At 48.2% G+C, this 16,763-nt stretch overlaps 1 protein-coding gene and 1 long non-coding RNA gene across 6 annotated transcripts in view; one reads left to right on the plus strand and one right to left on the minus strand.

The window, feature by feature from the left end:
- Window positions 1–4,397: 4,397 nt before the first annotated feature.
- Window positions 4,398–7,357, minus strand: Ccn1 (cellular communication network factor 1). The gene is given in 5 exon segments (NM_031327.3): window positions 4,398–5,360; window positions 5,554–5,768; window positions 5,890–6,234; window positions 6,576–6,789; window positions 7,110–7,357. Coding segments are annotated over 5 exon segments (1,140 nt in total). The 5' UTR covers window positions 7,173–7,357; the 3' UTR covers window positions 4,398–5,057.
- A 31-nt stretch (window positions 7,358–7,388) lies between these two features.
- Window positions 7,389–16,763, plus strand: part of LOC102553018 (uncharacterized) — a 75,666-nt gene continuing 66,291 nt past the window's right edge. For all 5 annotated transcript variants that reach the window (XR_010064490.1, XR_005501388.2, XR_352105.5 and 2 more), the window contains exons 1-2: window positions 7,389–7,817; window positions 8,116–10,199. This is a non-coding gene — a long non-coding RNA (uncharacterized LOC102553018). The remainder of the gene's footprint in view (window positions 7,818–8,115; window positions 10,200–16,763) is intronic.

Consider the following 16,763-nt stretch of genomic DNA (forward strand, 5'->3'; position numbering starts at 1 on the left):
TTTGGTTACTACAAAAATAGGTGGGTAAATTCAGCCTGCGTTCAGGATGCGCTGTATATCTTTGATTAGTTTATCCGGTGTCAGTTGGAAAATGTGAGATGGTTTTATAAATGGAGTCGGTGTGCCCTTCTCTACAAAAATACACGGGCAGGGATTGAGGGAGGAAGCAGGGAGTGGGGCATGAGGAGATTCAGTGATTTAAAGCAATCCCACTCTTTCTCAGGTTTGAGCCATGTTACCGAGGTAAAATTTTTTTTTTCCCTAAGAACTTGCTTTGAGAGAGGGATGATCCGGATTGGGCTTTGCTAAGAGTAAGCCTGGGTTCCTAATTAGCTCTGCTTGCCTTTGGCTCTCCTAGAGCAGGAGCTCCAGGTAGCTGGGAGCTGTCCTTTGCGGGTGCTGGGAACTGGACTCAGGGCTTCTGCAAGAGCAGGGCACGCTTCCAGCAATCTGGCATGGCTTTTTTCAGAGAAGACAAAGGTCAGCAACAAGGGTGGCTCTGGTGACAACAGGACACATGCAGACCCATGTGCCAAGTGAGATGCCAAGCCTCATTCCCAGAGCAATGTGACACCGTTGGGTCCTTTAAGCCACAGCCAGCATGCCCTGGTTTATGTCTGGAGGACGAGGATGTATGCTTTGCTTCTCTGTTGTTAACCACACCCAAAACTCCCTACCTTAAAATTGCCACCCTGGTTTGCTCCCTACCCTGTTGGTCAGGGACAGTGGGAAGGACTGACCAACTGTTTATGTCTGATTCACAAGCTATCAGGTGACATAACCGAGGGAGGAGGATTCACTTTCTAGATCCTTTATTCATGCACAGACATGTTGTCCACATGCTCCTTGGTCTGTCTCCTCCTCATTCTCTAGGACCCGTTTGTGAGATTCTGGGCTTCACATAGTCCGCTGAGCTCAGAAGAGTGTGCTCCTTTCCATGTTCTCTCGTCTGTAAAAGACAGGAAGTGAGCACTCCAGAATTCCACCGAGAGCCGGTGCTGGAAGGCTCAGAGTCAAGAGAACAGAGAACAGGAGACGCACTCCACCAAGTGCCACCGGGCTACATGACAGGCAAGCAGAGAGGGTAGGAAATGCCGTTGCAGCCACCTTTGAGAAACACAGTCGCAAGTGAGGACAACACAGACAAGAAATGGTGGCTTAGGTGTGTATGTTTGCACAGGAGAGAAAGAGGTCAACTAAGAAGAGTGTATGAGCAGAGTGCGTGGGACCTGTAACACTCTGGAAAGGATACATTTGAGGATGTGTGAGTGGGATTGCGTTTTGTAAGATCCCACAGATATTACCATTACCAGGGAAGTTGTCACAAATGCCTGATCTTACCGTAGGGCACGTACATTGCTACGCTTTAGATGTGCGCCTTGATTTAAATCACCCCTCAGGTCAGTGAAGTTCATGAGGCATGGATTCTGTGAGGGGAAGCATGGGGCTGCATGTACTGTGAGATGCAGGGTCCTCCATGGCCTCATGAACTAAGAGCATGAGATGGTCATGAAGGTTCTAGCAACATATTTTCAAAGGCTTCATGGAAGTGGGTGCTTCCAACCACAGGGAAATCTGGGCAGCTTTGACTTAGAGAGCCATGTGCTTTAGGGTAACAGCTCAGGAGGCACAAGAAGAATGCACCAAAGAAAGGATTTGATCATTGTCTGAGCGTTTTACTTTTTTCAACAAAGTAAAGCTTGGAGCTGCGGAGATGGCTCGGAATAAAGCACTTAGCGCTCTGAGAGAGGACCAGGGTTTCATCCTCAATACTCATGTGACTACTCACAACCGTCTGTAACTCCAGCTCCAACACATGGTGCAGATACATGCATGCAAAACTCACATACACATAAAGTAAAAAAAAAAAATCTTTAAAAAAATAGTTCTGAAAGCTGTCTCCTCGTTTTCACGTGATTAGGAGACTCGAAATCTTGCAAGCCAAGGGCAGAGCTGGTGTCACGGAAGCAGGCCTCTGATCCTAGCGTGGCAGTCTTCCTGCCGAGTCACCTGTCACAGCCCAGGTCACAGTTCTTCTGTCCTGTGGCTGTGTTGGTAATGACTTATTCTGCTCATTACTCAATGGACTTTTCCAATAGTGCCAGGAGCCTAGGAGAAGACATTGTGAACAGATCAAATACGTCCCCACTACTGGAAAAAAAAAAATAACCCTAAAATACACGTTGCTGATTCTGACTTAGTTGTGTCTCTTTGTGCGACGACAGCTAGGACATAGCATTCGTATGAGGCAGCAGCCCAGAAAGACCACTGATCAGGCTGCTGAGCGTCTCACAGAATATTTCTTAAAATTCATAGAATGCCTAAGACTCTAAGGTCATTCTATAACACTCTGGCCTTAGGTCTACCAAAAACCACCCCAGCATCACGAAACTGGGACGGACAGAGGCATGAGGACTCATTATTGTGGCTGCTGGTGTACTGCTGTTACTACATACACCACAGTGCATGCTGACACAGTCGACTCCCATGTCAAATAGGTAGATAGTGGCTTTTGTCTTCACAGTAACGGAACTAAACAAGATCCACGCCAGGTGTGGTTGAACTTGTATGGTCTGAACACTGTCATTTCGTTCTTGGCTACTTTTGAGTTCTTCAATACTTTCCGTATCCCTGAATTTATATTTTTTTGTAGTAGCTTTTCTGCCCAAACCAATGGGCATGATTTGCATTGACTTATCACTGTCGTGATCGAGCCCTCTTGTCACTATCAACTGTAAGTTCTTGGAGATCAGTGACCTTTCAAAGACCCGCTGTTTTTCTCGGCTACGTCATCTCATGTGGGACACTGCACAAACACTGTCATCCGACATGCGTGCGGGATGGATCCATACAGCATCGTCCTACGGTCTCCTCGGAGATACGGAGAGTTTGCAGGCTCTTTGGAGGCAAGGCAACATCTCAGGATTCATGCTAGGGACCTTGCTTGTGGATCTCGAAGTCTTTCCACCAGGACCACCCCCACAAAATCCTCATGCGTCCACCATCATTCGAGTGTTAACCTCACACCCTGACAAGCCCAACTGCATCCACAACTAGGCCAGGTGGTGTTTAAATGCCAAATACCTTAAAACTCTAATTCCTTGGGTGAGAAAAACTGGCAGTCCTGAAAGTGCTCTTTGCAGCGTTTTAGGCAAGGAACCGTACCCTCAAGACTAGAGAAGACCTGCATCTGTAGACCTTCCTAGCCATTCATGCTAAAAGACATGACAGATGCCGCAAGTGCTTTGTTTCTTGTTTTTTTTTTTTTTTTGTTTTTGTTTTTTTTTTTAGGTCTTTATTAAATCATCAGTATTCGTTCATCTATCTAGAAAACCCCCTTATACAATCCCAAGCGCTGTCCCCCTCCCCCACTTCCCAAAGCACTTTCTCTTATGTCTAAAGATTCAAGTGCACACTGCAATATCTCACTGTGGATTTGAATGGGAGCCAAGGCTGCCGGTGAAAGGAAAATTTCTCCTATAAAAGGTTTATTGTCAGCGCTTTCTAAAGATGTAGATTTTTCTAACACAGGCTACTGGCTTTTCTTCACACACATTAATGCGGCTGTCTCTGCCTCTCCTAGACCCACAGCCAGCCTCTTCTCTTTTAGGAATGCTCCATGTCTAGCCTTTGACCTCTGGATAGCCCACTCTATCTAAATGTCCTTTCGGCCATCAATATGCTGTATACTATTAAAAGGAAGGGGGTGGGCCTCCCTGGTCCTTTAGCGACTGGAAAGCACTCGAAATTCCTCACATTCTTGCATTTGGCAGCCTGTTTGCCCAATCACTGGCTTATTAGGATTAGCACAAGTCTTTGCTTCAAGCTCATCCACTAACAAACCAGCCACCCAACAGGTCCCAAGAATTTTCCCCCCTCTTCTGATACCGGCCAATGGTAAAATATTAGCAGTTTCCCTAATTTTTAGATACACTTCAACCATGCAGCTATGGTCAAAGGTTATTAAAAGCTTCCCCACCTCTACTTGAGTGACACACAGAAGCCCCCTGAAGCTAAAATAAGAAATAACAACCACACTTGTCCAGAGTAATGGGGACTCGTAGGCTTTCATTTCAATTCTTTCTTGTAAAAATAAATCACTGTTTTAAATTAGCGATTAAATTTTCAGCTTCCTTTTTACGCTTCATAAAAGCCCGCGTTCAGTACACTTTGCTTTCCTAACTGGCGGCTTTTATGCCACCATTGTTCCTTAAAGATTTGCAACAGCAGCCACTGTCCTAGCAGTTCACTGTTAACCCAAGTAGGGCATCTAGAGTGGTTCTTGACACATAGTAGGTCCTGGGGGTGGGGTCCTGTTGGAATGATTGACAAGAACAATTGTTTCTGATAACTTGAATGGCTTCCGAAAATGCAGAACACCATGCACCCAAGATATTAGGTAAATATTTCTTTATTAAATGATTAATTTTATAAATAAATTCTCTTCACTGATATAAAATTAAAATCATTTACAAATTATTCCAGTATTACATTTCCCCATCCCTCCCCGAAAGCTACATTTTGATAAATAAAAACATTCAATCTTAGAACACCTGGTTTCTGTTTGCAGTTTAGAGTGCAGGTAGTAGCCTCAAGGGCACTCACAGAGTGTCCCCCGCCTCCACTGGGGAAGGCAGGAGAGGCCTTTCATTTTACTTCTGTCAAAGGACAAGCGGGGCTTTCACTTGACCCAACTAGTCTTATTTTATCTCTATTACAATTGTAGAACCAAGGGGGGAGGGGGAGAAATGGAGCAAAAAAAAAAAAAAAAAGAAAAAAAAACACTTAGCAAAATAATTTACAAACAGAAAACAGAACATCATCTATAAACATGCTCCAATATGAAGCGTACGTAACCCGGGCTCCAGTACTATGAAGCGAAGTATTCTCCAACTGCGACTGCGTTACTGTCCATCCATAGCAGCAGCCCCTACGGCAGTTTTGAAACACCTTAATCCTACTTGATGATGAGCAAGGCACTGTTCGCCCACCGTCTGCCCACGTCTCCACGATGCTCAACACCTCTGTCCGACCCACACTAGAAACCCAGGAGACCTTTAGTCCCTGAACTTGTGGATATCGTTGAACAGACTGTAGAGGCGAAACGACGCCTCGTTGGGATGCGGGCAGTTGTAGTTACACTTGCAGGACTGAATCATCATGACGTTCTTGGAGAACATCTCGCCATCTTCGCACCGGAACCGCATCTTCACGGTCCTGGTCTGCAGAGGTGTGCAGCACCGGCCGTCCACGCAGGAGCCGCAGTATTTGGGCCGGTATTTCTTCACACTGGAGCATCCTGCATAAGTAAATCGGACTGGTTCTGGGGATTTCTTGGTCTTGCTGCATTTCTTGCCCTTCTGGAAGGAAGAACAAAAGAAAGAATGAGATTTGTTGGGTTTTTCTGGAGGTGTACATTTAACCACCGCATAGTCTTGGGCTAGAAAAAGACAATTTCTTTTCAAATATATCGTGGACTTTTCTCTTTCTTGAACAGAGGCTCATATCCCACCCACCTGTGGGGTCAGGGTTCAAGCCTTGAAAGAAACTTACTTTTAGGCTGCTGTACACTGGTTGTCCACAAGGACGCACTTCACAGATCCGGGTCTCTTTCACCAGGCGGCACTCCGGGTTGTCATTGGTAACTCGTGTGGAGATGCCAGTTCCGCAGCTCTTGGAGCACTGGGACCAGGACGTAGTCTGAACGATGCATTTCTGGCCATGGGCATGCAGGGGGTTGTAAAGGACTCGAGGTTCCGTGCCAAAGACTAGAAAGACAAACGAAATGGAAGACAGCTTAGACCGGTGCAGACACACAATGGTTTCTACAAAGTTGCAGCCCAAGAAAGCATTTCTGCACAGTGTCTTAAGGACTGGGTATCCACTTACCAGGAAGCCTCTTCAGTGAGCTGCCTTTGCCAATTGCGATTAACTCATTGTTTCTTGTTAACTCCACCTCCGAGGCATCGAATCCAAGGAGGTCGTCCTGGTCGTCCAGGGAGTCCTTAATGCTGTCTTCATCACAGACCCATTCCTCACAGCACTGCCCGCTGACTTTCACCAGCCGGGGGTTGGGACAGCCCAGATTGGGGAGAGACAGTTCTTGGGGACACAGAGGAATGCAGCCCACAGCACCGTCAATACATGTGCACTGATGTTTACAGTTGGGTTGGAAGCTCTCCCCGTTCTGGTAGATCCTGGAGTTATATTCACAGGGTCTGCCTTCTGACTGAGCTGTAAAGACGACCGAAAGAGAGAGGAGAAGGTTAAGATTCGCCGCCACACGCTGAAACTCATACATATTTTCCGCTGTTCAACTCAATGTATGGTAAAGTTCCCTACAGTTCCCCCGAGACTCCAGAGCTGAACAATAAGTTAGTCAGGAATCACTTTTCCGTATGCGCTTTTCGTTGGGCCCAGACACTCTGAATTGCATTCCAGACTGCTGAAATCATGTGCCTTTCTGCCAAGCTACTATCAACAAAGCGTCACCATACATGGTCTCAAAATTACTAAACTTCTGGACGATGGGGACTATTATTTTTTTTAAAGGGGCCAAACCACAAGCCTCTTACCTCTGCAGATCCCTTTCAGAGCGGTGGAACTGGCGCCGAAATTGCATTCCAGCCCCTTGGTGTGGTCGCAGGGCTGCGTTTTGCTGCAGTCCTCGTTGAGTTGCTTCGCGCAGACCTTACAGCAGCCGCAGCCGTCCCGGACCAAGCCGACTCCCGGGGCGCACTTGGGCGCCTCCAGAGGGCAGTGGCAGGCGGCAGGGCAGGTGGAGAGTGCCTGCAAGTGGGAGAAGAGGCGCGTGAGACTGCTTTGCATTGCTCCGGGAAGGCACCTAAACCACCCTGAGCGTAGGGCTGGCTGTGGGGCTCTCTGTTCACCAGGAGTGTCTCTATCCCGTCCCGACACCCCGGCCACTCCAGCGGCTGCGCCCCAGGAAGAGGCCCCCTGGACACGTCGTCCGAGCGTAAAGCAACAGCTCCCCCGGAACTTTTCAGTCTAACTTTCCCTGCTGTGAAAGATTAGGGCCCGGGGAAAGGGATCGGGAAGGGCGGATCGGGAAGCGGTGGTTTAAAAAAAAAAAAAAAAGTCCAACTCACCAGCCTGGTCAAGTGGAGAAGGGTGACGGCGACAGCGAGCGTCTTGATGGTGCTGGAGCTCATTGTGGCGCGCAGGAGGAGCCGGGGCGAGCGTGGCGACACGGAAGCCAAGGAGCGGGCGAGCAGCCGGATCGAATGCGCCCGGAGTGCGGTGAGATGAGGGCCGAGGCGGCGGGTGTCCTTCTCTCGAGGTGCTGGCGGAGGAGGCGCAGAGATTGCAGGCGCTTCTCTAGGGCGCTCTCGCTCACGGTCTGCCCCGGCACTGGGAGCCCGCCCTTTATAATGCCTGCCTCGGCGCCGCGTGTTGCAGTGACGTATGCGCTGTCTGCGCGTTCCAGAATTCTCAAACATCTCAGGAATGTTGGTTGGCGCGGGCTGCTGCCAAGCACCTCCCCTGGCTCCGTTGCACCTTTCCCCCCCTCCCCTTCTTAGATTCATCAGAGAAAAAAAAAGTTATTTTTTTTCCACTTTAAATAACAACTTCCTTTGGGAAGGGCGGGATGCTTGGGGCGCAAGGGTTCTGATTTTGATTGAAGAGGGTATCTCGTGAGTGTGTTGGGGGGCGTGGTGTATGTGTTGGTGGGAGCATTTCAGATCTGTGCCTAGACATGGGAGGGCGGGAAGACCTGAGACGGCGGAAGAAAAGTGGTTTTGTTTGATGCTGCCTACCCGGGAAAGCAGCGAGCTGCTTGCTTGTTTACAACCAAGGTGAGAGTAAAGTTATCTACTGAGAGGCCAAAGGGGAGGGGGAGTTGGTTTCTAAGCCAGGGATCTATTTGTGGACTTCAAAGAGCCATGCTCGGATCAAGTCCCAAAGTTTTGGCATAATGTTTATTAGCCAAGGAAAGTGTATTGCAAATTAATACTCGGAGTGGCCTTTGTGAATGGGGGATGGGGGGAGCTTCCCTCTTTGCTGGCAATTTTCCAGCCTGAGGTCTTCCCTCATCCCTCCCCCTCTTTTTTTTTTTTTTTTTTTTTGGTATGTTGTACTTGTTTGTTTTTGGAGGTTCCCAGTTTTAGTTCCAGCCCACTGCCTGCGTTGGAAATCCAAGAGGAAACGAGTGCAGAGTTCTCCCGGAGCCTGACGTCCACTTCCTCACCGATGCAGGAGGCCGGGTCAACCCTCCTGGCCTCTCTCCCCGGACTGGCGGGGCGGTGGAAACTAAGCAGCCAAACCAGAAACGGAGGAGACCACCGTGGAGTGATTTGTCCTGAAATCATCAGGTGCAAAAGCTGCCGGGACAAAACAGAACCCAACAGCTTTGGCTAGATGGAAAAAAAGACTTGGTGTGTTTGCAGACACCGTCCCACCAACCCTCCCGCCCTTGTATGTGTCTCTCTGTATGTATATGTATGTATGCCTCCCTGTCTGTGTGTCTGTGCTTGTGTGTCGCTTGTGTGTCTCTGTGTCTCTGTCTGTCTCTGTCTCTCTGTCTCTCTGTCTCTCTGTCTCTCTGTCTCTCTCTCTCTCTCTCTCTCTCTCTCTCTCTCTCTCTCTCTCTCTCTCTGTGTGTGTGTGTGTGTGAACTTGTGTGTCTCGGTGTTTAATTCCTTTGTTTTGGATCACTTGGAAGCCTTCCATTTCAAAGGAAGTGCAATGGCTCTCTCCCCAAGTTCCGAGACATGAGGGATTTAGAGGGCAACAATGTAATAAAGGACGTTAGTTTTAAAGATCTTATTAGACACACAACTGAAGACACCCCCTAGACCCTCTTCAGTATTACCCGTGCCATTCATAAATTTCAGAAGCCTCGAAATCTGTCTTCTGCAATTTTAAAAGGAGATGGGTACTAGATTTCCCCATCCCTTTAATGGTCTGGGGTAGCTTTTTTTCATTTTTAATATGTAGGGCCTCCCTGCCTTTGCCGCTTAGCGATCTTGCTCAAGAGAGCCTTGTGCACTGACTGTTCTAAGAATGACTCTGGTGAGAAGGAAGAGAAGCGCACTCGAATGAAGACAGCTGTTACTGGAAAGAGTTAAGTTCATTCATTCAAAAGGGCCCTTTCGTAAGTCCTAGAGGAATTTGCCAGAGGCGGTAGGATCTTGAAGGCTTTCTGGGGGTGGGGACTTTTAAAGACAATGGGTTGTCAAGTGTTATGCAAATAACGAAGGCCAAGCCGAGGCCTTGTCCCGCAGGCCAGCCAACTTATTAGCTAGAGAACTGTTCCGCTGGCCTTACAGTTCATTGTTTCCATCTTTGGGAAGCGGCGGGAGGGTAGGGGGTGAGGGTGGAGAAGGCGCAGAACGGGGTAGAAGGAGGTGATGGAGAAACAGAATGGAGGGGAGGGCTCCTGGCTTCTGTTGTGGCGTCTTTTCTATTTGACTTCATGGTTGTAAGTATTTCCAGATGGTGAATCAGACACCAGACGTAACAATATTTCCATATTTGGGTATAGCAGTAGCCTGCGTTTTTAACATTTTTCTGCCTCTGTTATCCAACCACAAGGCATTCTTGACAGCTTCAAATGTTGTTAAATATAGACTTAACTTCTGTTCCCAGAGCAGGAAATTCTTTGGAATTCCTTGTTTTTCACGCAATCTGTCCATCATGATTTAAAATAAAGTTACAGTGGATGATCCAACTGGCCTGGATATACTGTGTTCCTTTGCTGCGGGGGATGGGGTGACAGTGGAGAGGTCCAGTATTCTATACAGCATTCAGACACACCATTCCGTAGATGCCTTTAAAAATCAGATTAAAGTTTTCTAACGAGGATGTGTGGGGTTTTGTTTCTGGACTCCAACTGGGCAATCTCAGAAGAAGGGGATTGTCCCAGAGGAGACAGAGGGAGAACATTAGCATCAGCTGTCCATTTAAAGCAGCGGGTGTGTGGTGAGAAGAGGAGGGAGTTGGAGTCGGCAAGGCCGGGAGGTGCAGGAGGAGGAAAGGCTGCTGGAACCCATGTGCACAGCCTTTGCAGACTGCGTGCACTGCCTAGCCCGCTGGTAACCAGGAGGAACAGCGGCTGCTTGAGTCCCTGCCTAGGATGGTCCAGAAACTCCAGACGTCCTGTCGCCTTCTCACCTCCTCTGCTGAGAGCTACAGATCCTTCGTTGACAGACAGGGAGGGAAATGTGCAAATGGTGTGGGTAAGTGATGCTTCGCGTGCTCTTTTCTCCCCCCACCGTCTTCTCCACCCAGCGGACTCGTTTCTTTGAGCCGCAAGACACTGAGAAAGGACTGCTTGTCCTCTTGCGGCTCTTGGCTTGAGCTGAGAGATGGAGAGTCTCACTTGCAGCTGCCAGGGACGTTTAGATTACCCCCAAGAAGGCTTCACTGACTCGCAGCAACTGAGACAGACCATAATCTCAAACCTGTCGACTCCAGCTTCCTAGTTTAGTGGGTTTCAGACTAGGGTGTACGCCAGAATCACCCGGAGGATTGGTTAGAAGTCTGATTGCTAGGCCCTACTCCAGACTTTCTCCTCAGTTGCATTTTATCAAGTCCCTAGGTGATGTGGATGCTGCTGGTCCCAGAATCACACGCTGCTCTGGACCACAGGAGTGCTCCCCTCCCCCTTTCCTTCCTGGTAGCCTTTCTCTCTCTCCAGGTCTCTCCCCTCATCGTAAGACCTTTTTCTCCCACTTTTCCCCACCCTTGCGCCCGTGTGTCCACAACCAGATAGGGGGTTGCTCACGACTCCAATTCTTCTAGCCACATTTACCGGGTCTGCAAGAAGCTTTAAGATGACACCCTCTCGTTACCCCACATTTTTGCACCCCTCTTCATTCCCACCCCTCCCCCAGTCTGGTATGGTCTGGGGATGGGTGGGAGTGGCTGGGATTATGGTGGCAGCGGTTGGAGGAAGAGAGTGACAGACTCTGCAGGTCGGGAGGGCACGAGGGCAACGGGCCTTGGCCACCAGGCTAGGATCTGCCGCCGCCGCCCCCTGCGGGCCGCTGGCCCAAGAACCGCACTCCCGCGGTGGCCGCGACTCGAGGTTTCCGGCGACTCACTGCACAGGACGTTTCCAGCCTCGGCCCATATTTGGTGAAAGTCTTTCGAGACTCCGTCATCCGGCTCCAAGGGGGCGGCGGTCCTGGGAGCGCGCCCGGCGACCGCGCTGCCGCCCCGGCGTTCCTGAAAAGTGCATCCCGGCCGCCCACATCGGGGTCCCCACTCCGCGAAGGACCCCAGGACTGGCCGAGTCCCGAGTCTGCAGCGCCTCAATCTCCGGCCGCAGTGCCATAAAGCAGAATCCAGGCCTGCGCTGCGGGAGAGGCTGGAGACACACACAGGGCGCTACAAAAATTATGTCACTTTTCCCGTCCACCCCGCTGTTGACTCGTTCTCCCGGCGGGGCTGCAAGTGGCCGCTCTGTGCCAGACTTAGAGGGTACGCCCATGAACCAGAGGCTGGGGACTCTGTAGGAAAGTAGCTTTTGCTGAGGCGAGAACAAACCTGGAGAGGGTGGGGATCAGGGGGTTGTTTGGGGTGGTTAGGTAGGAGGGTGAAGCCCAGAATGGGCCTGTTTGGTTTTTTGTTGATGTTTTGTTTTGTTAATCTTCCAAAAAGCTCAAGCTAGAACTCACACTGTCTCCGCGTCGATCTCCTTTCTTTCATTTCATTTTATTATTTTATTTTATTTTTTCGAGACAGGGTAACCCCCGATCATCCTGAAACTCGATCTGAGGACTAGGCTGGCCTTGAACTCCCAGAGATACGCTTCCCTCTGTCTCCTAAGTGCTGGGATTAAAGCCCTTTTTCCTTGATTCAAGTGTGCATCAACAAAGGAGGCCTGCGAGAGTAAACTCTCCCACCACCGCAATCCCTTTCGGGGGGCCAAACCTCAGGACACCCCCTTCTAAGAACGGCTGGGTCGATAAGTCACTAAGGCTTCACCATTTTCAAGGCCTGCAGCCCCGTCACTTCCTTCACTTTTTCCCTGCTGAGGCAGTGGACTCTCTAGCTAGCCCCATTCTGTATCTGAATGAAGAATCAGAACTCCAGAAGCCAGTGACTAGCCAAGGACTGACTAGCCACAGGCCACTCAGCACCTCCCAGGTCTTGGTTCAAACCTGTCCCTTAGCTCAGACAGTTAGGCCTGCCCTCTTTCGTGAAACTTCAGTAATTCTACTACTGCATAACTAGAGAGTCTAGGAAAAAATATATCAGCACAGTTGGTAAGCTCACTGAAGCAGCTGATCACAGTGGACTTTGAAGATGGCCAGAAGAAAGGTTTTATTTTAAGTCTCAGTAGAGGTAAGTTATAAGGGTTTTTAGGCACCATGAGAAGGCGATGGATGGGATATTTCAGGACAGACAGCTTGTGAGCCACATCGATTAACCTGTAGAGGAAACCCTGTCCTGGTGGGAATGCGTTTATTACCGAGTTAAAATTTTCAGCACTGTGTACTTGACGGCCCGTCAGTTTGCTTTTAATTGTTTTCTCCCCTTGAATATTGACGTAAAATCAGATCTACAAACCAAAGGATTTTTTTTCCACCAAACACCAGGTTTATTTAGTTCATGAGATGTCCTGGCACAGTGCCACAGACCAGTGACATTTAACACTTTGGGGACACTCAGGTCTGATGAAGGAGCAGGCCCTGGTTAAGGCTGACCTTGCTAATGTGGAGCTGAAGGGGACAAGTGAGTGTCTGCTAGGAGGGAAGTACATTTGGGGACAAAGGCAGCAAGCAGGGCCTTGACCGAGTCTAGGGACACTGTGGACAGGGTTACTTGCCTCAGCATTGGGACTTTGTTTTTTGTTTGTTTTTTTTTTTTTTTTTTTTTTTTTGGTTCTTTTTTTCCGGAGCTGGGGACCGAACCCAGGGCCTTGTGCTTCCTAGGCAAGCGCTCTACCACTGAGCTAAATCCCCAACCCCTGGGACTTTGTTTTTATGCTGGCCAAGAATCCTGAGTGTTTGCCTCACTTCCTATTTCTATAAGATAAGGGGGTGACCTGGGTCCAGGGCCATGCACATTTAAGTGGGGCCTACTCTCTGCTAGGTCACAGAATGCCACAGCGGAGGATGCACACTGGCTGGTGCTTGGCCTCAGTGTTGGGGACTGTTGGAGGATGGATAAATTAAATCGTAGGCCTGGTTTTTGTTTTTGTTTTTCATATAAAAGAGATACCAGATACGGTGTATTTGTGGAGTCTTCAACGTTTTAAAAAATTAGCAATCAGTTAAAATGTTAAAACACCATTTTGGCTGATTCTTGGAAACCCAAAGAAGACACCCTGCAGGAGCCAGCGGCAATGCTCAGACTTCAGGCTTCAGGGAACTTGTCCTTTTGGGTGCCCGGTAGCTCCCAGCTCCCTGTGAAACTTCCAAGAAGAGCAGGCACCGTCCAGCTCATTGCCAAATGAACCTGACTTTACCTAAGACTCAGAAGCAAAGACATAGCCCAGAAGCTAAAGTGTTAGCCGCCCAAGCGTGAGGCCTTGAGTTAGGATCCCCAGAACACCGTAAAAGCTGGGCAGAGGGATTGGAGAAATGGCTCATCAGTCGACAGCACTTGTTATTCCTACAGCAGCCAGGAGTTCAGTTCCTAGCACCCGTATGGTGGCTCACACTCATCTGGAATTCCAGTTCCAAAAACTCTGACACCTTCTGACCTCTGCTACCACCAGCACACATGGTGCATATACATACATACAAACATACATGCATGCATGCATGCATACAAGCAAAATGTACACATCAAATAGACAGTATTTTAAAAAGCTGTACATGTTAATCTCAGCACTGAGGAGGTGGTGGTGGGCCAATCCCTAGATCTCATGAACCAACCAGCCTAGCAAAATCCGTGGGCTACAGGTTCAGTGAGAGACCCTGACTCAAAAACATAAGGTGGAGTTAGCCTTTTAAATCCTCAATTTTGAAAGGCAGAGACAATCAGATTTCTTTGAGTCTGGAGCCAGCGTAGTCGATGGAGCAAGCTCCAGGCCAACCAGGGCTACACAATAAGACTTTGTCAATTATAACAACAGCAATAATAATATGAGAGTGATTGTTCTCAAGACGCCTAATATTGACCTCTGGCTTCCACAGGCAGACACACACACATACACACACATACACACATGTAGACACAGACTCATACACACAGAAACACACACACGGACACACACAGACAGATACACACACACATGTAGACACAGACTCAAACGCACACAGACACATACATAGACACACACACATGTAGACACAGACTCATACACACAGGGACACACACAGAGACAGACTCACATACACACAGACACAGAGATACACACACACACACACACACACACACACACACACATACACATCAATGCTGCCACTCAGTTCTTGGTTGTAGAAGTTTACGACCTATTAATAAAAATGGAAAAACTGTCATTTTTTTTATCCACTTCCCAAATACCATCCAGCCTTCCTGCTCTCCCCTGAGTCATCCCCGTGAGCAGCTGGCACTGTCTTGGCAGCAGGATAGGAAACACTTTTCTCGGGGCAGCCGTATCCAATGGGAACCATATCTGTTTGTTTCCTCCACCTGGCACAGGGCCACAGGAAGCCCGGCATTTCTAACTAAGTCCCTCACCTTACAGAACTTCTCGTCTTGTGCTAACACAGAAACATTTCACTGGAAAGAACTGGAGGGCACTTTTCCCACCCCACCCTGCAATCTATCTTCAGGAGATGATTGAGCAATTTGAAATATAGTAATTATAAGTCACTATCAAATGAGTTGGCTCCAGATTCAGGGAATCAAGAATTCAGCCTCCACCTCTCAGGTTGTATTTCTGGAAATACCTTTCTCTTAATTACCCACTTAAAAAAAAAAGCCACACAAGCCGCATTAGGAATTCAGAAAGGATTTGATTTGGGCACAGTCGACAAGCACACAGAGTCTACAGACAGATTGAAGCTTTTCATTAGTGCCAGGATTTTGCAGGTCACGGGGATTAAGTATTAGGGAGGGTTGTGATACTGGGCTGATTGTGTAAAGGAAGACGGAAGAGTGTGTCAAAGCTCAGCCTGATGCTTGGCACACAGAAAATGCTTAATAAACTATGATTACCAGTGTTGCTCGTCCCCTTAGCCTTCATTACAGTAGCATCGAATGAGCTGGCCTTACTCGAGAAAGTACTTTCTAGTCTGTAAAGTAGATGACCTCAGGCTGTACATGCATGCATATGGTATACTGACGATGTGATTAAAAAGACCCTTGTAGCCTAGCATTCAGGATGCACTGGGTACCAGAGACTATCCACTACAGTGCTCAGTTTGCCATTTTGCCTGTGGCCCTCCATGGTAGTAAGCAGTATAAAATGTGCTTTAGTTTCCCTGGCAATAAAATAGTAGGGCTGGGCCAGTTAGGGTCAGAGATCTGCTAAGTCAAATAAATCAATAGGTACATAAAGAGCTGTGTCTGAGGGCCAGACCTGGCTGGTACTGGACCGTAGCAATGAGGCCCACTGGGACCTTCTATAGAGCCTGCCTTTGCGCACTGTGGGCTAGGTAGTTAGAATATATACGTATGTATTCACATGTTACAGAAACTGAACTTTATACACAGCCCTGTAGTGTATTTTATTAAAAGATGAAGAACCGGAAGCCTTACTAGAAGTCTGTAATGCCTGTACTTGTGCAAGTCAAGGCTCTTCCGTAGAGCAGTTTCTATATGTCACTGCTGTTAAGAACGGTGTGGCGGGGCTAGGGATTTAGCTCAGTGGTAGAGCGCTTACCTAGGAAGTGCAAGGCCCTGGGTTCGGTCCCCAGCTCCGAAAAAAAAGAACCAAAAAAAAAGAAAAAAAGAAAAAAAGAAAGAAAAAGAAAAAAAAAAAAAAAAAGAACGGTGTGGCATATACCCTTGGGAGGGAATAGGGAGGCAAAGTTTAGAACAGAGGCTGAAGGAACACCCATTCAAAGCCTCCCCCACATGTGGCCCATACATATGCAGCCACCATACTAGATAAGGTGGATGAAGCAAAGAAGTGCAGGCTGACAGGAACCGAATGTAGATCTCTCCTGAGAGACACAGCCAGAATACAGCAAATACAGAGGCGAATGCCAGCAGCAAACCACTGAACTGAGAACGGGACCCCCATTGAAGGAATCAGAGAAAGGACTGAAAGAGCTTGAAGGGGCTTGAGACCCCATATGAACAACAATGCCAACCAACCATAGCTTCCAAGGATTAAGCCACTACCCAGAGACTATACATGGACTGACCCTGGACTCTGACCTCATAGGTAGCAATGAATAGCCTAGTAAGAGCACCAGTGGAAGGGGAAGCCCTTGGTCCTGCCAAGACTGAACCCCCATTGAATGTGATTGTTGGGAGAGGGTGGTAATGGGGGGAGGATGGGGAGGGGAACACCCATATTGAAGGGGAGGGAGAGGGGTTAGAGGGATGTTTGCCTGGAAACTGGGAAAGGTAATAACAATTGAAATGTAAATAAGAAATACCCAATTTAATAAAGATGGAAAAAAGAAAAAAGAAAAAGAGTAAAAGAATGGTATGGCATGTGTCCCGCTGTGGAACCCATCTTAAAATTTAAGAGCTACCTTGCACTTTCTGGAAGTCTCTTAATAGCTGAGTCCATCACTTCAATTTTGTTTTCTAGATATGTCTTCAATTTATTTGTGTTTTCAGTAACTGTGGATCCCTCAGTTATTATGATATGAGTTTGGCAATTAGTGAGTTAGAAACAACCTTAC

This window comes from Rattus norvegicus, chromosome 2 (assembly GCF_036323735.1).
Source record: "Rattus norvegicus strain BN/NHsdMcwi chromosome 2, GRCr8, whole genome shotgun sequence".
In the NCBI taxonomy this organism is placed as follows: Eukaryota; Metazoa; Chordata; class Mammalia; order Rodentia; family Muridae; genus Rattus; species Rattus norvegicus.